The sequence below is a fragment of the Phalacrocorax aristotelis genome, chromosome Z (assembly GCF_949628215.1).
Source record: "Phalacrocorax aristotelis chromosome Z, bGulAri2.1, whole genome shotgun sequence".
NCBI classification, from domain to species: Eukaryota; Metazoa; Chordata; class Aves; order Suliformes; family Phalacrocoracidae; genus Phalacrocorax; species Phalacrocorax aristotelis.
Genome location: NC_134311.1, coordinates 37078808 through 37104522, shown reverse-complemented (window position 1 = coordinate 37104522; position 25715 = coordinate 37078808). Strand labels below are relative to the sequence as shown.

The 25715-nt window shown below is 37.2% G+C and overlaps 1 protein-coding gene across 19 annotated transcripts in view; it reads left to right on the top strand.

Annotated features, from left to right (window-relative positions):
• The window catches only part of AOPEP (aminopeptidase O (putative)), a 199535-nt gene that overhangs the window by 84825 nt on the left and 88995 nt on the right, over nt 1–25715 (top strand). For 16 of the 19 annotated variants that reach the window (XR_012658117.1, XR_012658119.1, XR_012658118.1 and 13 more), the window contains 5 exons: nt 33–142; nt 5343–5445; nt 5564–5671; nt 14777–14820; nt 22601–22661. Coding sequence is in view for 15 of the 19 variants with exons in the window: in XM_075079810.1 (XP_074935911.1) it covers nt 33–142; nt 5343–5445; nt 5564–5671; nt 14777–14820; nt 22601–22661 (426 nt within the window). In the remaining 4 variants the exon portion in view is untranslated. The remainder of the gene's footprint in view (nt 1–32; nt 143–5342; nt 5446–5563; nt 5672–14776; nt 14821–22600; nt 22662–25715) is intronic. The other 3 variants (XM_075079809.1, XM_075079806.1, XM_075079817.1) reach the window with 1 other exon arrangement.

The window sequence follows — 25715 nt, the reverse complement described above, 5'->3', positions numbered from 1 at the left end:
CAATCAATGATCTGTGTTTTTTGTACACTAAGCAGCTGTCACATGATGAAGTAAAAGGGCAGCAGGAATTGAAAGCTTCACTTCGCTGGCGACGACTGAGAGATGAGGTGCAGAACTCTGAAGAAGAGCTGCAAGTTTTAAGGTAAAAATATGATAGTGTAATCTTTGCTTTTGCATGTTCTCTCTCTCATGTTTTCTACCATTTTCTCCCTTCAAATCATCTGATTAAATCCACTGCATTTCCTTATTTCCTTCTGGAGAAAAAATAAATGTCAAATTAAATTGACTAGGTTATTCATCTTCTGTATAATGCAATTGCTTTTCTCTTTGTTATAGAAAGCTTTCAAAAACCATGGGATTTAGTTTGATATAAAACGTCACTAAGCAGTTTACAAGAGCCTCTATTCAGGGGAAAAAAAAGGCCGTTTCCTGAACAAAGTTCACTGTTTGAAGCCGTAACAGATTCACTTTCTGTGGCTGAAGACAAGCACATACAGGAGTTTGGTATCTAACTGCCAAGCTGAATGAAGCCGTAAAACACAAAGGAAAAAGCATAATGAACTATGTAAAGCTACTTTCTATTTAGAAACTGCTAATAATGCTATTTAAACAAGATTTTGGTCTATACATACCAGATGCTGAGCTCAAGGCTTCTTCTTACATAGCTAAAGACATTAGATCAAAAAAGATTCTTGCTTTGCTAATGATTAATAATCTGGGTTGTTCTGATTGGTGTCTTGCGAATTTGCCAAAGTCTTTTATCTTGAGTGGCTTCCTAACATCTCCACTGCTTGTCTCCTCACAGTCTTTGACCAAGAAAAACAAGTTTACTAACCCTAATTCAAATTAGCTCTACACTGACAAAATCACGGAAGTACAGGGACAGATTTCAAGAGCGTAGGTAGACCATTCTTCTACACTGAAGTACAGGCAGTATACATAGACCATCTTAAGCATGTTTTTGCTACCATGTTCTTAGAAACCTCCAATAAAAAAGTTTCCATGGTACCAAGCTAGGCTGTTTCAGTGTTAACAATTAACTAGATGATCCCTGAGGTCCCTTCCAACCTGTGATTCTCTGATTCTGTAACTGCTTCCTAATGCACAGTTGAAATATTGTTTATTTCAAACAGTGTAGATTTATTATTTTCTTTTTCCAAGTGGAAGTGAAGAACAAATTGATTCCTGTCTTCTATATAATCAACTTCTAAATTATTTTGGAAGACTGTTGCCATTTCATTCATTTTGAGGTCTTCCCTTCTTATTGTGCTTTCCCAGTAGGACCTAAAAGCCTTTCATATTTGGTCACTGTTCACAAACACAGAAATTCTTCTCTACTGCCTCATGTCATCTGAAAAGCTGTCATCAGCTTTGCATAACTGTAGTCTTTCATTGATCTGTTTTCATGTTTATTGATGAATTGTTTACCCTACGTGTAAGCAGAGTCAGTGAAGTTACTAATTTGCAAGTATGCAATGTGATGATAGGTATAAAAACAAAAGCAAGGCTTATCACTAGCTGTCATACAGCTTCTACCAACTCACCTACTGATTGAGAGATGCTAGGGTTTTTGTTGGTTTTAAAATAAATTATTTTTAGTAACATTCGTTCTCATAATATGAAGCTTATCTGGATGTATTCAATTTTCAACATTATGGAATCATATCTGTCATCCTTTGTATTAATTATGTAGTTTTTACTTTTAATAACGTGTATATGTGTACATTTTTGAAATAATTTTTCTAAGGGCCAAAATATCCTTTGTAGTTTGAAAGTCAGGAAGGACTGATTTATCCTGAAATTGAAACTTAAGCTTTCTGTTGACTTCCAGGGTTAGTAGACATAAGTCTCTGTAATAAGTATGCTGCTTAACTTTTGCATAGTGGTTTTCTCAAAGCTAATACAAAAGAATGACCATTTCTTGTCTGAAAAATATGCCTCTAATATACACTTCAGGAGAGGAACATAATGCCAGCTTGGGATTCTGGCAATCTCTTCCTCTCTTATGTCTCTAGTTTCCTGTGGTTGCATTAAGGCTATCCACTAGTTTCAGTCAGATATAAATATTCACTATTTTTGTGGCATGGACTTGAATAGGATCTCTCTTTGCATGTTTACCTTTTTTTTTTTTTCTTCTTCCTCCTCTAGTACGTCCATGTGCTTTCCAGACTTGGTATGTAAGAGAGAAAATTTCAGTCTTGGCACTGCACTGAGTTTTAAGTCTGAATTGAGGCATGTGCTGGTTCAGGCTTGTGTTCTTATTCAAGGATATTAAAATTAAATTATAACTGTTTGTCACTGATTGCCAGTTATGTCAGGAGGAAAAAAATCAGACAACCCACTCTTCCAAAGCATAAGGTTATTCTTCATTTACTTTTTTGTTCCCTGATATATGATCATATGATTTTCTGTGCTTTCTACTGACAGCAGAAAAACCCTACCCAAAACTTGTCAGCTGATCCTATTAAATTTTGAGACAGCAAATGAATATCTGTTCAGCCTAGGTGAAAGCCACTGAGCCAACTGATCATCAGCATAATGCTTCTTATTATTATGGATATTTGATGTTATGTTATAGTAGCATCTCATAAGCTACCTGTGAAAAAGGAAGTCAGGTATGAAAGAAATAGGTAAGTGTCTTTTCAGCAGGCAGCAGCTCTGAAAGGCGGCAGCATCAGCAAATCTTAGTATTGAAGAAGGAGTCTGTGGCACTGTAGTGGTCATACAGGACAAGACTTAAGACAGAATACTGCGTATATTCTCACAGAGTTTGAAGAAAACCTACGGTTATAAAAGCACCTGTGGAATATGTCCTGGCACTAATTCTGCTGGCATGCATCAACACCATGACTCTCATCGAGTCTCTCATGTTATGAAAGCAAAGACGACTAGAGAAGTACATTTCATTCTGTGGAATAAAGCTGATGTTGAGATTGTTTCATGACCTGGCCCTTATGACTGAACTTCAGCTTGTGATTCTTCCTTAAGACAAATAGGTGTTGATACCTACTTCAAAATTTGTCTCTGAGTTCGACTTGAGTCAAGTCTGTTTCCCTCCTGAAGCAATGCTCTGTGACTGTTCTGTAGGTGTTCGAATGGTTTTATTCTGTCATAGTGATAAGAAACATGCCTTTTGGATGGTTTCTCATGGTTGCTGCAAAGGGTTTCATAACTGCCTAGGTCATAAGGGCATTTAATTACCAAGGACTTCCTGATGAATTGTACTTTTACTTCATACAGTGTAATTCGCCACCAGGCAAACAAAAAGCAGCATCTTTCACTTCCTTCAGAAATTTGCTAGTATGTAAAATGTGCAGCTTGAATACCCTGAATCAGCTCGCCTTGAGCATTATGCCTAGCTTCATCAACCAGGTTAGATGCCAGATTTTGTAGGTCAGTGTAACAAACTTTCAGTCTCTGTCCTTCAGTGTGTTTTAAATACACTAAGCATTGCTTTAAAATGTGTGCTGAAGTACTGACAGCAGAGACAGGGTAACTTTCTGAATATTTACACTCTTTTGCAGACATTACCAGGGGTATATATGCATCCTTTGCAAAAGGAAGTTCTTCAGTACCATAATTCAGATGGGATACTCCTTTCTAGTCACCTACTAGGATCTACACAGGCACAAAGTTGGAGGAGGAAAGAAGGAAGTTTGGTTGCGTAATTTAGAATAATTGTGATTATGGGAGGTATTTCAGTTTAGTGTGGATCCTGTAGCTTGAGCTTAATGTCCATTTTTCAAAGTCTGTAGACTGGGCTATTATGAGAGAAATGAAGCAGTTTTGGCTTTTTATATATGCAGAGAACAATGAAAAGTTGTGTATGGAATGCCAGCAGGCCTTTCTTCCAGGAGAGTGATCCAGAATGGAAATAGGTGTACCTCTGCTCTTCTACAGTGGGCCTGCAGTGGTTACATTCTCTTGAAGAACTGGAGTTTCCATAGGATAAAAAATCAGTTATTGATCTCTTCCTTTCAGCGTTGAAGGAAGATCTTCCCTGAAAAAAAATAATAACTGTAGCATGGCAAAGGACTGTTAGGAGCAGTGTAAAACTGAATCTGCATTTTTCATTTCTATTGTATTTCAAACAGTTATATTTTATCAAGATTTTACTGTGTGAAGTGAATTTCACGTGCACAGGTCCTAAATATAGTGCCTAAAGTGTGGAAAACAAAAAAAGCTTAGCACTCTGGGCAAAACTCTTATAAGAAACCATGACACAGACACAAAAAAGGAAGAATCTTTTTCTCAAAGCAGACGTAGATAGGAAAGAAATTTGATCACAGGGATTAGTTCATGAGAAGTGTGTGAGTGATGTGGTTTGAAGAATCCTGCACTGCTCAGACCTGTGTTGCCTCCATTCTGTAGAAGTTGGGGGAAAGATGTTGGGTTTCCAAGACCAGCCATTTCAAAATCCACACTTAGAATTGGAGAGGTTGTTTCTGTCTCAGGGTTAGGCTCTTAAGACAGACCACTGTTTGCTGGGCTTTTTCTGGATTGAAGGAAAAAAGCTAGAGGCCTCTTCAGTACTATGCCTGTGAATGCACTGCTTACAAATGAAGAAAAAATGTTTGCATACCTTCTCTTTAGTCTCACTCTGCACTCACAGGAGCCTAGAAGTCCTCCAAACTTTACTGCTGTAGATTTCTGGCATACCAGATGCTGTATTACATTTTAAAATCAGGCAGTGAAGCAGTAGGCTTGTTCTAGATGTTATTGTCTGTAAACCCCAAACCTGTGTGTATGTGAAAGGCTTGCTCTTTTAAAACTTCAACTACATTTCTTCCAACCTGAAATAGCAAAAATGAAAAACAGAATGTTATTTCTTCTGCGGTGTATTGCATGCAGATGAAAGAGGTTATTCCTGCAAGTATAGTCATGTAAGCTGTTAAGCTAATGTAGAGGTATAAGAAGAGAAATCTCTAGTTGAACATAATGACTTCAGTATCTGTCCTCTCCCCTCCCCTCCTGTCCTCTCCCCTCCCCTTCCCTCCCCTTTTCTTCCCTTCCGTTTTTTGATTGTTTCTCTGTTTATAATGTGTCTGTGCACTGTAGAATGGCATGCAACGTGATGTCATGCTGGCAGTGAAAAGAGTGCAGCAGCTTAATGATGGATTTCACTGTCTGGTTAGCTATGTACAAAACTGCATTAAAAGTACAACGTTTGTTTGTTTGTCTGTGTAAGCCAAGTTATTTAGGGTAAAGAAAAAGTCTGAACTAGTCACAGGTGTCTGAAGTTACTATGTCATTCACAGTGCTTTCAACTATGAGAACACGTAAATTATCAATTATGTCTTTACTTACTTAACCAAGGTTTAATTAATGTGTTACCATTTTAGGCCCAAAAAGGAAAACACAGGAGAACTGAGTGAGTCGGGAGCATCTATTGTCAAACATGGTCTTAAAGCAGAAAAAATCTTCATGCAGGTCCACTATTTGAAAGTGAGTGTTGTCAGCTGATTTCCATTGAAATTGCTTTACTCATATGAAAAAGACTTCTTTCTTCTAGATATCAGTGAATTCATAGTATCCTACTTGTTTCTGGCTTAATTTCTTGCAGGGTTATTTCCTTTTGCGGTTTCTGGCAAGAGCAGTAGGAGAGGCTTCATACCTTGCATCTTTACAGAAATTTGTCCAGAAGTTCCATGGTCAGCTTGTCCTTTCTCAGGTACCATGCTTGGCGTTGTTCCTCACTTTCTGAAAAAACAAATGACTTAAACTTCCGGTTTGACTATCTAAATCACCATTTCTAGTTGTAGTGAAAAGAGAGGCAATTGTAACTTGGCAATATGGGTGAAATTCTTGCCTGGTGGAGGGCAGAACATTTTTTTCAGGGTGATAGATAAATTGGACACCCTGCTAATATCTGATAATGAAAACAAGGGGTGGTTTTTTTTTTTTTAACTTGCTACTTTGCAAGGTCAACGTTCGTAGGTGCTGATGTTATCAAAGATAGGGTTGTTTACTATACTGGAATACTGAAATTGTCTCCTGTAGTCTTTTAGCTCATGGGTTTGGGTTGTGATCATTCAGTCTTTTCCCTGATACCCGTCTGTTTCTGATAGAGAGGAAACACAGAGTAGGAATGTAACTGAAAACTTCTATAAATCATAACAGTGCATGCAAGTTATATTTCTGAATTTATTTCCTTCCACTCTGCATGTTGGTTCATTCAGTGCTTATAATTTCACAGTCTTTCTTACGAGTCTCTCCCACCAAGACAGAGTGATGTCCCCATCACTCTGTGACCTTGCACCTACCTGTATTACAATCTTGTCACAGCCTTTGTATACATAGCCTTGGTATACATGGTACACATGTATACGTGATCCATACTCCTATGCTTTCTAAATCATTCTGTTACTGAAGTATTAAACTAAAAGGGATGTTTAAGATGTGTTGCTTTTTTCACTAGCCTTTCTCTGACAGTGATACTGTGCAGTGGCAGCCCACTCTTAAAAGCAGTTGTCATAGAACAGGATTTCTTCCTGGATTGGTGAAGGCTTGGTTGTAAAAAATAGTGTTGAATTGGAATCAGATTAGGGACAGGAATTGGAATCTACCCTTTCTAAGTCCAACTGCATATATTTAATCACTAGAACTGCAGACTTAGCTTGTCCTCTTGCTGGTATAAATGGTGTATTATTATTCCACGCAAAGAACAGCAGCTTCAAAAGGAAAGATTGAGCAAGTCACACCACAGTATATTGTACCATCTGTTACACAGAGAACCCACCTGGGGCTATAAACAGAAATTTACTGCGCCCTGGGTCTTCCTGAAAAAGTCTTGTAGCCACTAACTGTAGCATTAAAAGGGGGACTGTCTTGTCCTCCAGTGTTTTCTTTTGAGAAGGGAATGACAGCTCTCTGAACCCAGAGTTCTAGGAAATCCTGTCATTGGTGAAGAATCCAGCTTGGGCCACGGCACTGCACCTTGTTGCTTCTGTATTGCTGTGAAGACAACCATTCATGGGGGTGTCTGTAAACCAGGTCACTGAGCTCATCATGGTTAAAAACAGGCCTGGAACAAAAGGCACAACATCACAAATAGTTGGCATCACTAGAAGACCCATGTGTTGAGAACAAGAGGCAGGGGAAGAGAGAAGAGAAGGGATATGAGTGAATTTCTGAAACCAGTTTCGTTGCTGAAGTCTGTCTTTTCTGGAGTTATGGTTGAAATCTTTGAAGGGATTCAGAGTGGTGATAAATGTCTCCTTGTAACACAGAGTAAGGGTCTCTTATTTTGAGGAGTTAATATCTTAACGCTTTCCTGTTTCTTCCAGCCACAGTGATTCTTTGCTTGTGCACTTGCTGTTTTGAATCTCACTCTTACGGTGTGAGATGTACACCCACGTATCTTACAGATAACTCACAGACTTACGGATTCTTTCACATGTCAAGTCACCCAGAAGTTAGGCATAGTAGCTCTCCTGCAGCAGCTCAGCCCCATGGAGAAATGTTTGGAGTGTTAAGGGAGTTAATATTTCCACTGCTTCAGCTGTTTACTCTACCACGTTGCTGAGACCCTGAGCAGTTATGTTTGGCATAGTGTGGAAATGCCAGTGACTATATGAGTCTTGTCTACATTATGGCATCCAAAATCAAAAATATGATGCTTCACTATTACACAGCTGGAAACCTTTTGAAAATTACAGAAATTACAAAACTGCTAAAAACACAATGCAGCCCAGTGTTTTAATCTGGAGGTAAGAAAAGTGCCCTCATTTTGGTGAGAAAAAGTTAGCTTGTGGCTTCTGGTTGGTGTGAGATGAGTTGTATCAGTAGACTGTTTAAATGCTGCAAAATGGCTTAGCACATTATACTATTAGTCCTGATTGCATTGTAATTGAACTACCCACCTACTAGAGGCTTCTCACTTTGTCCAGCATTCTGCTATGAAATGTCAATTTGTAGTTTATCTGACTCCAGTCGCATGAGATGAAATATTGTACGTTGTTCTGCACCCCAAAATAACCATTTTCGTTATTGGATAAAAAAATTGTTCAGTGTTCTTAATTATTCAAGCAAGAGTAAGTGGTGCTTTTATTTCAGGTTTCTTAGGTTACTTTGTATTTGAATATGTGCAGTATGTCCGTAGCTATATGCTTAATGTAGGTAAAAAAAGATACTTTCCTTCCTTTGAAGATACTTGACTTGGTGGAGAAAGAGCCGTGAGCTGTGTATTATATAACTTCTATTGTGTGCCTTTTCTGCTTTTACCTTTTTTCACAGCAGCCTCAATCCAGCCTCTGTGGAAGTTCCTGGGAAGAGAATTTTAACATCATCCTGTTGTTCAGTCACTATGTTAAAAATGAAAAGGGGATAGGGCTATATCCATTTGTAAATGCATCTACTTTCTTTGTAACAATCCTAAAGATTGTATTTATGTTGCTGCCTGGCATAGGTAGATAAGCAATCGCAGCAGGAATTGCAAAGGCAGAAGCAATGAAGTGAAGTCAGTACAAAGTTTATTGTTCAAGTCCCTTCTTGAATACATACGCTGTCAGTGTTTAAAGGAATAAAAGATTTAAAATAAATAGAGGTGCAAATGGTAACTTTTAAATATCAGTGGTGTACTTTCACCTTGTCCAAAATAATTTTAAGAGTTCCCAGCTTTAGGAATTGTGGGGATGGGGGAAAGTAGAAACAGTGAAAATAATTGCCCATGTTCTGAATACCAGTCTTGTTTTCAGTGGTGTTTGTAGTATTTTTCCTAGATGGGAGATGCAGGTGCAAGGAAATGACTTCAGATGTGAAACATTAATCAGTTTGCCTTTTTCCTTCATTTTGATTGCGTGCTCACTATGTTTTTAATAGTAGTTTTTGTTTATTTTAGTTGAGTTAGCAACAGACAAGTAAAACAAGTCTGGAATCTTTGAGAAGGATTTAAAAAAATCTTTCATTTTTCTTTCTGTGAGAGAATTCAGTTAGTAAGTACTTTGAATGAACTTTTAAAGTAATGAATGGAGTGTTACTGACTATAAATAAATAGAAAGGAGTGCAAGTTGCTGATATTCCTAACACAGTTAAAGCTGTTGTTCAGTTTTGTGTTGAAATAAGAACATCTTGGGAATTTAATTGTTTTCAGACTTTAACTTTCATGTATTTATGTCTCCTGTAGTAATAACCAAAGGTCTGTAGTGTTCATTCATCTGATTGAGTTATAATTTGCTATAGTGAAATTACAATTAAGGAGGCAGCATTTCAAAAATATCATAATTTATGCTATTCTTAAAAGTTTTAAAGGCAGATGTATGGATCCAGGCTCACTGGTGTGTACCATATCAACATGTTTCTGCACACTGATTTGCATACGCATATACAATTATCATAATTTTATAAAATTGGTATCCGTGCACATGTATCGCCATTCAACTACCTATTAGCTTGTAGAACTCCTGTAACTAGAATTGGAAGTCTAAGCATGCGGCATGCATATTTTGATGTTTCATCCTCTAGAATCTTTTCTTTAGATAAAAGTTTAACTAAAAATTTGTCTCTGAAGTTTGGCCCCAGCAGTTCCATGCTTACTGACCTGTGAGCTTGAGCAAACCGCTTTGACATCAGTGGGGTATGGTGTGGACTCTGCTGCTGTCACATCCACAGTAGCCTCTAGGACAAGAGTCTCTGCTTTCTACGCTCTCATGTGCTTCGAAAACAGAACTAGATGAGTCATTTTTACTCAGATTAAGTTAGTTTCCTGTTCCAGTTCTTCAATATTGAAATTCAATAAATGAACATATTACTACTTTTTTTGTTAGCTGTGCACCGTGCAGCCTTCATTCGCTTTCCTTATATGTATGCATTATGTGACCACCTTTAATTATTACATGATCACTGTCTTTTCATTTTCAAAGACCTTTCCCTCATTTATGTAGAATAGGTGTTGCTCTCATATGAAAGAGCTGCTTGCTATTTTGTTCTCTGTTCATTGTTCATAGGCACGTTATTTACCATGCAGTATGTTTTTCTGTCTGTTCAACTTTTTAAGTTCTAACAAGTGTAAGGCAATAAAAGAGTGCTTCACTAGGCCAGACATTTTAACCTGAGATTAACTGTGTTTAAAATGCTTATGTATGTGACAACTGATTAATGTATGAATCAGTTAATTGCACCGCATATTGTGAGAACCCATTGTGTTCATACATAAAAATCTGACTAGTGTTAGGCCATATATCTATTTCAGTACAAGTATCTTGAAAGAAGGAACATATGAAATATTGTGCCTCAAGTATAAGTAAGACTAGATTAGTAAAAGTCATTAACATGGTAAAAGGCAAGATTTTTTTTGGTGAATAAACTATCTATTTCTGATAAACTTTTTTCAAAATTACATAAGATAAAATGTGTATTTTACAGGACAGATAGATCAGAATGCAGTAAGGCTAGAAATGGAAGTGGAGAAGAAAGAAGAGAGTAGTGAGATTAAGAGGAACCCAGATGTTCTATAATCATGTAAAATACAGATAAGTGTTTAAAAAGTCAGTTAACGTGTCACACATTTTAATGTCCAACAGTATAGTTGTATTAAACAGGTAACTTTTGGCATCATTTATCTCAAGTATAAAGATCTTAAAAAAAAAAAAAGGCAGTAACTTTTACTCATATAATTGTTAGGGGAGTGACCCATAGATCTGAAAATGTCTTGGACCTTTCTGACAGAGAACACAGACGCTTCCCATAGCTGCTGAACTAACTAAGTCTTGAGCCTCAGTCTTCAGCTATAGATTATCTTTTTGCATTTCCACTTCTGTTACAGTAGTCTTTCACTCCTCTGCTGACCTAAAGTTTCTTTATTTGCTTAGCTTCCATTTAGCATCTTTCAAGCTTAAAATTACATGTAGCTTGTTATGCAATAGCATTTGATAGGAAAAAAGATGAATTCTTTAATTCTGACCAGAGCAAACTGACAAGGGAGCAGTCCCAAAGCATGCGGCTTTTATTAGTGCTGAATCACAGCTCCACCTTTTGTTTGATTTAGTGAGTTGTATTTTAAATAATCAGAGTCAAATGCATGTTACGTATGACATTCTGCTGGATAGTCTTAAGCAAAAGTCCAAAGAATGATGTATGTGTGTAGAACCATTGATACATAACAGATCTAATTCCTCCTCTTTTTTTAGGTATATATGTGTGTTCTTACATGTTTATACATGTAAAATAGAAGGAATCTGTGTTTAATTCAAATGTTTAGGTGGTGGTACATTTAGTATCTTTAGTGGACAGTGAGAATTTGTGTAATTTCCAAAGAAATTAAAACATTTCAAGTGCATTTGGGACAACATAGGCTCTGGTATCAAAGTGTTAGGAGAACGCATGTGCAAGCTGCGTGCCTTTACTTCCCTGCCTGCAGTTTAGTTTGAACCTTCCCATCAGCAAGGTAAAGAGGAACGCCAATGCTTTGTTCAGTGAATTAAGTGACAGTCAACATACTTTTTCCAACTTAATCTGGTCCCTGAATGGACTTACATGCTCTGAGGTGTTTTGACATATATGAAGATGTTTTCTGTGAAAGAGCTAGGGCTCTGACAGAAACCCTTTTACAAATATAGCAGGGGTGATTTAAGACTTGCTTCCTAAGAGGACATATTCAGTCTTGTTAGTATGGACAGTTTACTAAGGTTGGTTTGTGTCAAAGCACGTTTACGAACTGCATAATTGGTAGGGATAGTTTAACTTTGAGTGGGTAATTTCTGTAAGGAATTGGATGTAAGTGCATTTGGACTTTATTTGTTGCCAATCGAATGTCCTTTTAGATGTGTCACTTTTAGTCATGAAATCTCCATTGCTCATATGCACCTTATTTATATTTCAGTTAGAGAATGTAATTGAAAATATCTGTTGGTCATGGAGTACTTGAAATATCTAGATTTGAGTTTTTCGTAAAGATGGTATAATTTGTCTTCTAATATTTAGTGTTCTTTATTTAATGTCAGCATGTGTGACCATAAAGAGGTACCTGTCTGGTGCCCCAAAACAGTTCAAGAGTAGAAACATGCTGGTCATTGCTCAAGACAAGAATTGGAGTAATAATATAACATCTTTAGTGTGAAATAAAAGGCCTTCTAAACCCAGATCTGTCTAGTTTCTGCTTCAAGTAGCCTTCATTCCTAGGGTTCTCAAAATTACTTCTCTCAACCTACTTCTCAGTCACTGAGTCCCCACTCTTCTTTGCCTTTGACTCAGACATGCTACATGCACTAACAATGCAAAGAAAACTCCCCTTGATCTCAATCCACAGTCTGTATCCAGATTTGATCTGCTCAGCAGCAGCCCGAAGTTACAGTTGTGATTAAAATTGTTGGCTTCAGTCTGGATTATGGTGAGAGCAGACAAGAGTCTTTAGGGAATTTAATTACGAGGGTCTAGCAAATCCTTAGCGAACACGTGTGAACTAATTTTTCAAAGGCTTTTTCAGTTTGGCCAAATGTCAATAAAATTCCACAAACTCCAGAATAACAGTTTCTGTATATAGGGAAAAGTTGTTTTCTAGTCTCTGGATTTCCAGCCGGGGAAGAACAACAGGAGTATGCAGGGAAGCGAGATTGTTTAATAATAGGAACATAAGCCAGTTTGTTAATAATGCAGCACTGTGGTAGCATGTGATTTCCTGGCTTCACTGAATTACTTGCAACAAAGACAAAAACTATAATTTGTTTTATGATCTGACTCAGCAGTTATTTATGATTACCCTGGTCACCCACCAGTCTTTGTGTCCAAGCATAAGGTCACTAGAACCTTTTAAAGAAATGCCATCAAAGCTTAAAAACCTCCACGTTATCCCCTAACTTTTCTCTTGGACACTTCTGAACCATTTCATCTGTGGAGGAATAAAAAAAAATATCCTGAGGATAAAATTTCATTCCAGATGGTTAAAATTTGGCAAAATTCTAAGCAATTGAAGAGTCAGACCTGTAATGGGACGTGTCATGCAGACTTGATAATAGGCAAATATTAAAAGCCATGCAAATATGAGGTAAGTGGTAACTTGTTTTGCTACTCAGTTTGAAGCATCAAAATAGAAGCAGTTAAAATAAGACAAAATAGATTAATCCTAATTTTAAGAAGGTGTGTAGAATGGAGATTACTGCCTTATTCTTAATAGATATTGGGAAAAATGAAGACAGGTTTAATCACAAAGGAGATGTTTAATTTCATAGTATAATATACAGAATATAAAAACACTTCTAATACCAGGGGTATCTTCAAGTGTACTGTGGGATTGATTATAAAAAGTTGATTATAAAAAGTTGATGCAATCCAATCAGGGAATCTCACTGCATTAATGTATACAGAGACAGTGCAAATAGTGTGGAGGATGACCACTTCGGTATTACTTTTCACACACTTTTGAAACAACGCTAATGATGATCTTTTCATATTCTTTATTTCCATGTAAGTTTACTCTGTACCTCCAGCAAAGCTTCCACAAGCAGAAGGAGACACCGGTTACCTGTTTACATACAGAGTAATGGCTCAGAACTTCAAGTAGTAGTATGAAGTAAGGGGATTTCACACTTTATTGTCATGTCAGCAATACATTGGAGTTGGGACAGAACGACTCCTGGCACAGTTAATGATGGCATTCTTGCCACATCAACACTGAGCCCAGCACTGTGTGATTTACCTTTTGTCGGAAGCAAATTTTGCAGCCACTGCAACACAGCCTGAATCTGTCTTGTAATCTAAAGGAGGAAGGCTTAACCATGTTACCAGTAGTTTCAACTGTGCAATCACTCTTTATTTGATTCCCTAACAATGCCATAATCAGACAGAAGAAACAGAATCTTTTGTTGAATGCCATGGCAGTCCCTGAATAAAAATTTTCTCCCTTTTAGGAAACATTCTTCAAGACCTTAGAGAGCAAGTACTTGCAATCAGAAGTCAGCCTGCCCTCATATATTGCAGTGAGAACGTCATTAGCCTATGAAATTTCTCTCTACAAAGATTAGTATTAATAAAGTGGAGGTATTACTTTATGAAATAACATACAAATGCATAATTCATATTAATCCTCTTATACTATTGTTCAGAGGAGTGCATTATGGCAAGGTGATTGTCATTAAAATTAGGTCATGTGTAGTGTGGGATGCCAGAGTAACTTTTTAAGCAGGGCTTATCATACTTTTATAAATGAGGACAATAGTAATGCTGTTCCACTGGCATTGCACCTTCTTTGTAAGTCCATGAAATAAATTCTAGCTACCTTTTCTTTGAAGAATTTACTCCTTAGTTGGTGTGGTTGGCAGCAACATTGTGAGGTTTGTCACGGAATAAAGAGTAGGTGTGATGTTCCAATCAGGTATGTGCATTAAGAGATAAAAGAAAGTGCCTTATATGGTTAGATAATTAAAGACAGCATGATAACATAAGCACAGTGGAGAGAATGTGAACACCCTTAATTCTAATGTTTCTTAGCCTTTGAGTATGTGACTCTGGAACCTTTAACAGTTTTAAATATACTTTGTGTGTGTGTATTATAGATTAAATGAATGTGGTTATGTGGGATTGTGTTAAAATAGTCAGCAGGCTTTTCAAGCCTATTTTCATTCAATATTGACACTTTTTGCTTGAGTGGGTAGGAAAACTGACAAACATAACGTACGTTGTATAAATAACAGAGCAGTATATCACCCTAGTGGATATATAAATCTCTTTCTTATCGTTCTGTTATCTGCAGTCTTTGTAAATCCATTGCTCACTAGCAATGAAGATACAGAGTTATGTGTGTCTTCATAAACATACTTACTGTGGTGCTTTGTTCATTTTCCAGGATTTTCTTTGCATGCTGTTGGAAGACAACCCTGAACAAAAAAAGTAAGTGAGAACCAGGCTAGAAAAGTCAAAGAATAAAGTAGAAAGAAGATTAAAATATCAGCTGTGCTAGCCAGAAATAGTAGGATTTAATTTAGTGTTGTTCAGCTTGTTTTTTTCAAGTGTGTGTATCTTTCTCTGAAAATTCTCAGACATATCTACACAAAAAATATGAGACTTGCTGTGTTGCCTCTATCCCATGCTCCCTGCAAGCAGTGCCTGTAACTTGCATGTTAGGGCAGCAGTGAGGTCCCATGTTAGCTATGCGACCTGAAGTGCCAGGCGCAGCTGCCTCCTCAGATTAATCCACGATCCTCCTGCCAGCTGCTTTTGGCACACGGCACCCTAGAGCAAGGAGGCCAGAGCTTTGCCATGGATCTATCTGGGAAACCAGAGAAGATGGATTTTCCCCAAGCTGGTACCATCCCCACCCTGTCACACAGTGTGCCGAATAGGGAAGGATGGAAAACGCTAACAGAAATCCAGCATTAATTGCCTGACATGTCCTTCAAAATCCTGCTGTGACTGGGCCTGGCTGAAGATGATACAGCTAGTCTTTAGCAGAGCTTTGAACCCATCCCTGCTCATCTGCTTGTTCTGTGCTACTACAGGCTGTGCTACAAATACAGATTATTTTGTAGTGGAGATTTACATATTACAGTTTTTAAAAACTGTATTCACTTGAAAAATGCAGATTTGGGCAGCAGGATTCCAAAAGTCTTCCTAATCCTGAGTGAGTACTTTGGAAAAAAAAGGACAGAAGATATTCATAGAAGTCAAGTGTCTTGAGATTTTTAGTGGAACACTTCTGTTCTTAGGGAATGAGGGACAGAGAAGCTAGTTATCATTAAGATAATGTGTTTTGTGGCATCATGAGTTTAGTTTGGGTGGTGGAAAGTGATACACCATAAGATGATATTTTGTTTATATCACTGGATATGAGTTTCCAGCCCAAATATAATCAGGAATATTAAATGGAATGCAAGGGAAAGTGAATTATTTAATGGCATGATTATTAATTGATTTGTTAATAGAATCTGTTTTCTTTCCTTTTTTTCACTTCTGCGTCTTTGAAGTCCAAACCCAGTGCAAAATGTTATTTGAATAAGCATCTGATTTTCAGGCTAGAAACATGCCAAAATATTTAAACTTTCATTGAGTCTAATGCAATAGAATTACGTCTCCATTTGCGTTGCATCATACTGCAGAATGTATGGACAGAATTTCAGACCTGTGGTAATTCATTTTACAATCAGACATATAGTACACCTGAACTTAGCTACTGCCAAAATTACTTTGGGTGCAGTCAACTACAGCAATGCCAAGAATAACAGAACATCTGGATATACAGAAGGGCTTTATTTCTCATCTGCTACAAAGATGTTTTTTTATTCTTGAATGTATTCTATTGCGAGTACACAAATACTAGCCTGAGTTAAAAACAAAGGGAGGAAAGATAAAAATTGAATATTTTTAGAGATCATCTGCATATGAGTGCTTTTTTGCTTAAAGTTGCAGTCATACGAATGAAATGCATTTCAAGATTAGAGCAACAAAATTCTTTGTAGCACACAAAACCTCCCAGATGTGTGCAATTCTACCAAGTAAAAATTTCATGTTAAAACTAAATGCTTCTTACTTGAACAACGTTAAGCATTCCAGTGTACTGAAGTTTGTAACGGAGGGTGGACTTAATAATAAAAAAAAGAAAACAGAAATTAGTAGTAGAGATCGTGCTAAATCGTGCCCTTAGCTGTAGAAACAGAGGCAAACTAGTGTAGTTAGGAGTACAGTTTGGGAGACTTTTGTAATGAGAACAGGATTAACACTGGCAGAAAGCAATCATACAACAGTGTTGAAATTTTCTGTAACTATTATGTTGGTGTAATGCAACATTAGTTTTCTGCTATTGGATGCAGCAGACTGTATCTAAAAGACCTTCACCCTTCCAGTACTTACTTCCTTTAGTTTTTAGTTACAGGAGATTTTTTAGTACATTCCCAGTGATGAGCTGTTCCAAGATACAGACGTTAACTTCATAAGTGGCAGTCATTGATTTTTGCTGCCTTCTGTGCTCAGAGGAGGAGGATTATATGCCTAGTTTATAGGGCTACTTCACTTCCTGCTCTGACTCAATTTTAATGGCGTGTTAGTGGGAGGAATCCATTCTCCAAGGCTGGGCCCTCCTGTTTCTGGACTGTGGCTGAATACTGACATCAGACAGGCTTAGCAGTACCTTCTGGTCCTTGAGAATTTCCTGACTTACCCTTAAGGCAGATTATTTCTGTGTGTGAAGGGCTAATGGCAAGAAGAACAAACATCTACCATATCTTTCTCTGTTTTCAAAGCCTTTTAAAATATAACATGCACTGGCTATAGCCTCACATTAGCTTGGCTTTTCTGTAGAAAATCAGCAATACATCCCACCTGTAACTGAGGCATCTTGTTTCCTCATACATAATTTGAAACTTCACTACATTAAAAAAAAACCCAAACTAAACCAAACAAGAATCCCTCTTCCGTGTTTGTGTATCACAGTGCACTAGATGTGATAAAACTCCCAGTGGCTCTGTTCTCCCCAAGGCTTACACCCATAGTCTTTGCTGTAAATTGATCCTCTCCACATCTGCCCAACACATGAGCCTTGCAAAAGCTCGGTGTTTTTAAGGCCCTGTAACAGAGGGTGAGTTTCACCAGCCTCAGATAAATCAAGAGTTTCAGCTGCTTGTGCTCTTTACGATGGCAGATTTTTTTGAGGTCAGTTCTGTTCCTTGGGATTTTCTGGTGGTATTTTTTATTTAATTTCATTCAATAAAATAAATAAGTGTACTAATAAAGCTATGGTTTGATTAATACATGATAGACAAAGGAAGGCTTGTGCAACAGCTCTGCTATTTGTACTGTTAATAACTCAGGCTTACTAATCACATTCCTTGGATGTCTTCATAAATTGTCAATTAAGTACTAAATCAATGTTAAAATAATGCTGTAATTTCAAACTATTCAGCTATACAGGTATATGTCCCTTTCTTTCATACATGCTTTCTTCGTTACTCACATTGTCATGAATATGTTGATTTTGATTAAGACAAACAGCTGGTAGGCACCCAGCTTCCAAAGCAAATCATTGGGAAAGATTTTTTCCAGTGTTTTAATTTGTCCTGTTTTTTGTATTTAGTAAGCCGAAATATATATGCTGGACAAAAACCAAAGGAAATCTTATCTGCAGGAAGCTATGGCTAGTTGACAGAATCACCAATCAGTCACTGTCTTTGATTTGCTCTAACTGTGCCTCCATATTTAACTGGAATGGCTTACTTGGAAAATGATTGATGTGAATGAATGTATATATTCAGATGAAGCAAATATGCTTGTTGGAGTATTTTCAGTTGGATATGGCATACTTTCCATCTTCCTTTAGGAAAAAAAAAAAAAAAAGTTGCAACTTTCATGTGCGCTGTTTATTCGCTGCAACATCTTATTCTAAAAGTAGTTTCTCCTCCTTGACTGAGGAATTAAGTGAGTTTACATTAAAGTTTTTAGAGTGCCTTCGGACTTTGTGCAATGAAAACTTGATATATAGACATCTCTTATAATGGTGATTTTCAAATTGTTCTTAATGTTAGTATTTTACAGAGCTTGCTCTGAAGCATTGAATCTGGCCATGAAGAGTATGTATGCATGTTAGGACATCATTGCTAGGCTGATCAGGTTATCTTCTAAATACACAAGGGATGAGATAATGGATGTACTAGCATTCTCATTTTACAGTAGGGAACTGTAGTACAAAGCAATTGAAGAATCTGCCTGTCCTTGTAAGTACTTTGTTATAGTGTTTATCAGTTGAACCCAGATCCCACAGTCCAGTATAGTACCTTAACCAGAGACCATTCAGGAAATCACACACACAGCAGGTTTAAGTCCTTACAGATGCTTAACTGCAACATAAGCAGGCGGTAAGTGCCCTTTCTGAATATGGATGCTTTACTGAACTGCAGCCTCTATAAATATCAGGCCCTGTGTCCTTTCTCTAGGACATTTGTTCTGAAATAGCAGTCTCTTTGTGATCTATTTTTTGAGCTTGATCTGAAGCCCAACAAGTTAGTGGAAACCTTTCCAAGGACTTCACAGTTCTTCAGTATTGACTCTCAACACATTCCAAGTAGATCTTTGCAGTAGTCTGCATATTACTAATATACTTGGAAAAAAAAATAGTGAATGCCTGTAAAATGCTAAAACAAGTTGCTTTTTTTTTCTGATGGGCGCCAATAAGAATCTCCTAAGTTGGAAAAGAAAAAATGTGAGTGAAAGTACAAAGAAATAAGACTGCATATGGTCATATGACAGGTGTTTAGCTGAAACTGAAGGTGCTGCAGGCAGCACTGTTGTCTTTGCTTTTGAAAAAAAAGTCAAAGTTTCAGGAGAGGCTGAGCGACTTACAAGTGCTGTTTCTGCCCGGGTTAAAGTGGTGTCAGAACAGTGCAATTCCCCTCAGTGTCATAAGCGTATTCCAAAGCCAGTGTTTTGAAATTAGCTGTTGTTGGCTTAGAAGCAAATAGAGGGTATATTATACAAAGGCACTACATAACACATGTAATGTTATTATTTCGCATAGATATTCCCCCCCCGGGAGGAAATCTTGCACTTTAAATTAAGCTTAGTTTCGGGGCGGGGGGGGAACTGGCATTGTGAGGCTGTGTTTCTTACCCCTAGGTAAGATAAATTAAATGCACAAATAATGGTATTTTTCCCTAGCTGCTAGCTCTGCTTCAGCACTGGAACACTAAGCTGTATTGGTTTTGATTCATGCAATAACAAATAAATAGTCTAATTCTGATTATGATGCTTGAGAGAGAATAAATGGCATGATCCACCTGTTCTACCTTTGATTATGCAAAATTTGGGTGTCCAGTTTTAAGCTAGTCCTGTATGTGCTGTCTGTAGTAACCAGACAGAAACAAGAACTCAAGAAAAAATGTTGTGTTATCCCAAAGAAGGTGAACTGACTGACTGGTTGGAGATACTTCTCTTTTTCTCCATTCCCTGGAGGGAGTGGAGAAGGGACTCAGCTAACTAACTTAGACTAGACACCAATTTTTAGAGCACTGTAGTAAGGTAAAGGTAATTATAGCCTGAAGGTTCTGGCAGTCAAATGCTCTAAATTTAATAAATTTGCACAACTAACAAGGTACTACTAAAACCTGACCAAATCTGGATATTTAGTAATTCATTTGAATGCAGAACACTACCACGTTACAAGCATGGCATATATGTTCAGCAGAAAATCAATTTCCGTAGTGATCAGACATGCAGAATGGTAATTTCCTGAAAATCTAGTATCCTGGCCATACAGAAATGCTTCTGCATGACTGCTGCAATTATTTGAACCACATGATCAGAGGGAATTTTTTTTTGGTCTGTGACAGTCTACAATCTCCTAATATTACAAGATATATTTTGATATTTCAGATTTAGTGATTGGGAAGATTTCTTTGTCTCTGTGGGGTTTATTCTCCCTTCTGGGACTTTTTAAGTCACCTCAGCCAGGCTGATATGTCATCTCTTACTTGTAAAGACACTGTTGCAGTAAAGTTTGGACCTAAATTGCGTGAACTATCAAATACATTACCAACAACGAACAGGCTAGTGCTGTTTCCACGTTAAGCCTCCTTGGCCTGCACCATAAGATATGACTGATCAAAAACTGAAGAAAACTATTAATAGAAAATGAAAGCATGTATAAATAGCTTTATTGTCATTGTAATTTGAATGTTCTTTTTCTTTAATCTGTAGCTTCTTCCAACTTTCAATATGATGCTATAGTCCATGTATGCAAGCATATCTTAGTAGCTGAATGACATAGTGCAGCATTTGTAACGCAAAACTTTGTTATGTTTAAGGTACCTGGTGGCTGTTATTTGCCTTTTAAAAAAAATTCCTGTGTATGTTGGACAAACTTACTAAAACCAGATTGCTTACTTTTTGCATATACTGTTGAACAATTACTCAGTGAGAAGCCAGCTGACTCTGTTTTGATCAGATTCTCCCTCCCACCCCTAATTCACATTGGCAGAATTTTATTCTGTTAGGTAGACCTGCTTGTTTTGATGGACCTGCTTCAGAATACTGCGCAGCGTGAGTAGGGATGGCAGATCTCCCAGCGCTATGGTGTAGAGTGGAGGCTGTAGCTGCTAATTCTACCTCAAAGGAATGCTAACGCATAGTTCTGCTTGGAGACAGAGGGTAAATTTTTCATCTTGGATTCAACAAGGATAAGAATGTCTAACTTGGGATATAAACCGTGCTGTTGTTACATGTATTATTATCAATAATTTAAATCTTTGGTCACTCCAAATAAAACTAGCCAAGTTAAAAAAAAAAGTAATAACTGTGTCAGTAAACAAACAGAAATTTTTACTCTATGAATGTGTTCCAGGGTCATCCACGAACATATTGCTTGACTGCTTTTGAGACTCCATGAGCTCTCTAAGCCTTAGTTTTCCCACATGAATGTCAGGCGTAATAGTGATTGATCTCTTTCCCACTGGCAGAGTGAAAGTTAATATTTAAAGGTGTTTAAAAATTGTTCTGTAAAAATTACTGCTGTATGCATTACAAATCCTTCGTAGTCACTGATACAGTCCATAAATAAACATCATTAAGGGTCAGAATCTTGAGCACAGTTTTGTCAAGGGTTGAGGGAAAAAAAGGCTTCTTTGTCATGTAATTCAAATAGAAATTGTGTTGGGTTGCTTCCCTTCCTGCTGCAGACCTTGTAAAGGGCTGTTCTTTTCAGGAATGCTTGTTGGTTAAGGGTCTACATTACACATGTGAAGGTAACTGCAAGTATTAGAATGAGTCTTGCCAAGGCATTACCAAGCACAGGACCATGAACATCTGTTCTGCTTCTCAGAATATTTGCGTTCACTGAGGGCTTACTCAAGCTTGTTTTTCATTATTGGCACACTGCATGGACAGTGTGATTTTTTTGTTTTGTTTTGTTTTTCAGTTGGCTTCCCTGCAAGTTGGGAAGACTTCAACCAGAGTTGAAGTAAATGCGACAGAACTTGCTTGCAAAAGTAAAAGGGGAAATATAATTTCTGAATTGCAAATACTTATGCATGTGGTTATTCCAGTTCCAGACAGCTTGATCATGACAAACTATTTCCTTTTGTTGGGGCTCCATACTATCTGTGACTTCACTGTGAATGTTATCAGGATATAAAGAGAGTGCAGAAAAGATGAAACTGAAATATATTAGGTACTTGGTAACTTTGAGGATTAATACCAATGAGTGTCTTTTAAAATCCAAAAGGAAGTTTGTATTTAATTTAATTTTCTTTGGTATTTTATCTTTACATTTAGGCTGCTTCTGTAATAAACAGAACTGGTTTTGAATGTTCTCTGGCTAAATTTACTTGCCTGTGATTTTTTTTTTCTGTAAAAGAAACAAAAATCCACTCAACAAGAAGTGGAACACCTGTTTATACTTTACAGGTTTCATAATTGCAGTTTACCATCTCACACTTTCTCTGTCAATCTTCATAAGCACTGAATTTCTCATTTGAGTTTTAAACACACAGAACCTGATCTGTTTTTTAATTTGCTCGTATCATCTCTGATAGTATCATTCATTAAAAAGCCAAGAATATGGTACATTCTGCAGTACAACCAATACTTGGGATTCAGGGCTTTGCTCAGCTTCTGAAGGGTTAATTTTCATGTGGAAAAATTGGTATTTTTAAGTCTCTTCTAATTGTTTGGTTTTTTTTTTTTTTTAAAGGTCTGGGCTAACTGTAGAAAGTATCTTCGAGAACTGGCTTGACACTTCAGGAATACCAAAGGTAAGTATAAAATACCACTTCATAGTTCTTTCTGGAGTCTTGCATTTCTCATTACATTGTACGTTATTTAAATTGTTACCTGACTTATAACAGGTATGGTTTTAAATGAACAGTTTTGATGTTGACAGCTTTCCACATATTTATATGGGTCTAGCTTTTATCAGTTGCAGGTTTTTGCTTCTACCATCATCTCAATAAACCTGCCAAAGGGCAAACTTATCCTCTTGCTCAATGTTGTAGACATGTGGAAGTATGCTTTACAGTATAGTTGTGGACTCTACTAAATGTAAGGAGCATTGTTCAAAGTTTTCAATATAATTACTTGAAAGTCATACTGACAGCAGTAATTAAATGTTAAATTATTTGTACTTTGATATTTTGTGAATATTGTGACTTGCTCAAGAATCTGCTGTGTGTGTAACATACTTCATTGGTGTTCCAGCTCTTTTGCAGTTGAGACTGAGCATTATTTTCTGCTTTTAATACTAAAAGCTTTTAGTATTAATGTTTTAAATTCTGTGAACTGAAAATTCTTAGTTGTGTCTGTGCTATGTGAAGGTTCTGATCGTTCATTTTGGTCCAAAACTGGGATTAGCTGAAGAAAGATATCTCCATAGAAATCTTCCTAAAAAACAGATTTATACAAAATATGGTTTTATTACACACTTGGGGCTTAATTTCTAACTGATTTCCCCTAAGCTGGCATCCCCTGTGTTGCCTGGATTTTGTCTTACCTAATGCTTGCATTTGTTTCCGCTTTGTATTAGTATTTAAAAAAAAACCACAAACCACACCAAAAAAAAAAACCAACAAAAAAACTTTTAATTGTTGGAATGATAAGTCCTGGTTTCTGTGTCCAAAAGTGAAGGTACTTAGGCAACGTGACTGAGGCTCTGAGGAGAGAGCATATTTGCAAGCAGAATTGCCAAAATAGCTGAAGAGCTCAAAATGATGAGCAGCGGCCACTGATCCTGAGCTATAGCCTAACACTGTTGTTCAGCTCTTCACTTGAAAGCCTTAGAGGTGTGCAAGTCCACTGGTCTCTGTATGCTGTAGAAGGCTCTTTGGGAAGTTTTGCCTTGAGATAAAGATGTTCAAAGGCTAATATTTGAAGATGCTATAAAATCAAGGTGGAGGGGTTTTATTGCTATAATATTGAAAATAAAATTAGCTTTAATTGGAAGGGAGCAAAGGAAGTGACAGTAAGTATCATCATGCAATCCTGATGTTCAGTCATTTTTTGAAAAAGGACCTTGATTTTAATGCTATGTTGTGATCAAGGTTTTTTTCCTGGTAGAAAATTCAATACACTGTAGAACAGCTCCTTCAAGTATAGGGGAGAAATTGATGTGGCACAGCTGAGGTTGTAAGATGCTGAACTGGCTCTCTGACGTCTAAGAGTTTTCTGGCATTTTACTTACACGTATCTCTGTGAGGATGTGCCTTAGTAGTGTCCACAATCAACTCTAAAATCACAAATAAGGAAGATGGGAGCAGACTAAAGAATTGAAAATGGTTTTGATTAATGTGAAAACTGAACTCTGGTTTCCTGAGTGTGTACTCTAAGTTGTTCAGAATTAATAGTGAGTAGTTTCATTATACCCTGCGAGTATGTATTGTTGTGTAAGCAAAACATATAGCAAAAATATTTCCGCATCCAGCAGGCTTGTAATCACTGTAAATTTTCTTTAAAGACCTAAGAGATTTCCCTGGTAGCTTGGCTGTTTTTTAAAAACATCAACAGAAATGGTCCTGATTTAGTATTCTCCTTCTGAGAATCAGCATGCTGATCTCTTCCTCCTGTGTCTCTCTTCCCTCAATAACCTTTTTGATGATTTGCCTTTGTTACCTTCACCACTTCTCCGGCTCTTGTGGGAACTGGCTTGCACTTTACTGAAAGAACTGGAGTTGTCATTCAGTGAATAGGAAATTTTGTTTCCTTTGTGCTTATTAAATCATTTGGGGAGCTCTTATTCCTGAAATCAAGACTGTAGAGGTTAACAAGTTGGTGTCTATAATCTATATGTGATGGTATTTACTGGCTAAAGAACCGTAAATCTACTTGCGTGCTGTAATGGAGCTGATATTGAACCCCCCCTAAAAAGTATTTAGATTATCTTTATTTCAGCAAACTATTAACTTGGCTAACATGATGAATCTATGTGAAGGCACATAGACTACTCTCTTATATGCAGGTGAACTACCTGCATCATAAATAGCAGCCCAGGAATGCCACAGAGCTGATTTATTTTCTCTCGTATGGGTTGCCAGATGAGTGGACTGGGGTCCATGTAGAGGAAGGTTTCTGTCAGCTGCGTTGGGCAAAGTGATATGGCCGAGCCAGCCAGTCAGGCAGCGTGAGCAGTATGGGGTACAGAGTACCCATTGCAGTTGACTACCCTTCCTGAGTACTAGAGCAACTGAAAAGCAGCTGCTTATCACCCTTATTTTACTGACTGCACTATAGAATCCTGTAGCATAACAGTTAAACCTACTCTTAATCCTGCAGCACCCACTCTTAGAGGGACAAAATACATTTCTTAGTAGTTTAGTAGATACGTATAAGAAGTAACTTGATTGAGAATTTAAACATTTTAAATTTACAAAATGCTATCTAAGGCTTCACTGCATTTGGAGAGAAAACTTCCTTACTGGAGAGAATATCCTCTGTAATGGGATTGAGAAATATACATCATGTGGTCTGTTCTGAAAATCAAGTCAGAACATGGTTCCTTTATCTCTCTGTCATATGAGCATTTTTATATCTTATAGTGGCTGTGGTTGTTTCCATGGCATCTTTTATTTCTACATTTTGGAGGGTTTTGCTCAGGAAATTCACATCATCTACTGACTATAAATAAAATTCACAATTTGTGGTTCATTTACAGCATTAGTTACCAAAGTGTTTTTAAGAATTTTCTTCTGTGGTTATATCCAAATCTGTCACCTGCACATAACTGGTACTCTCTAAAATTTGATAACAACACGGTCACTTAAAACAAGACTTGCTACCCCACCCTCAGTTCACTGTCTTCACAACAGCATCTACCTTAA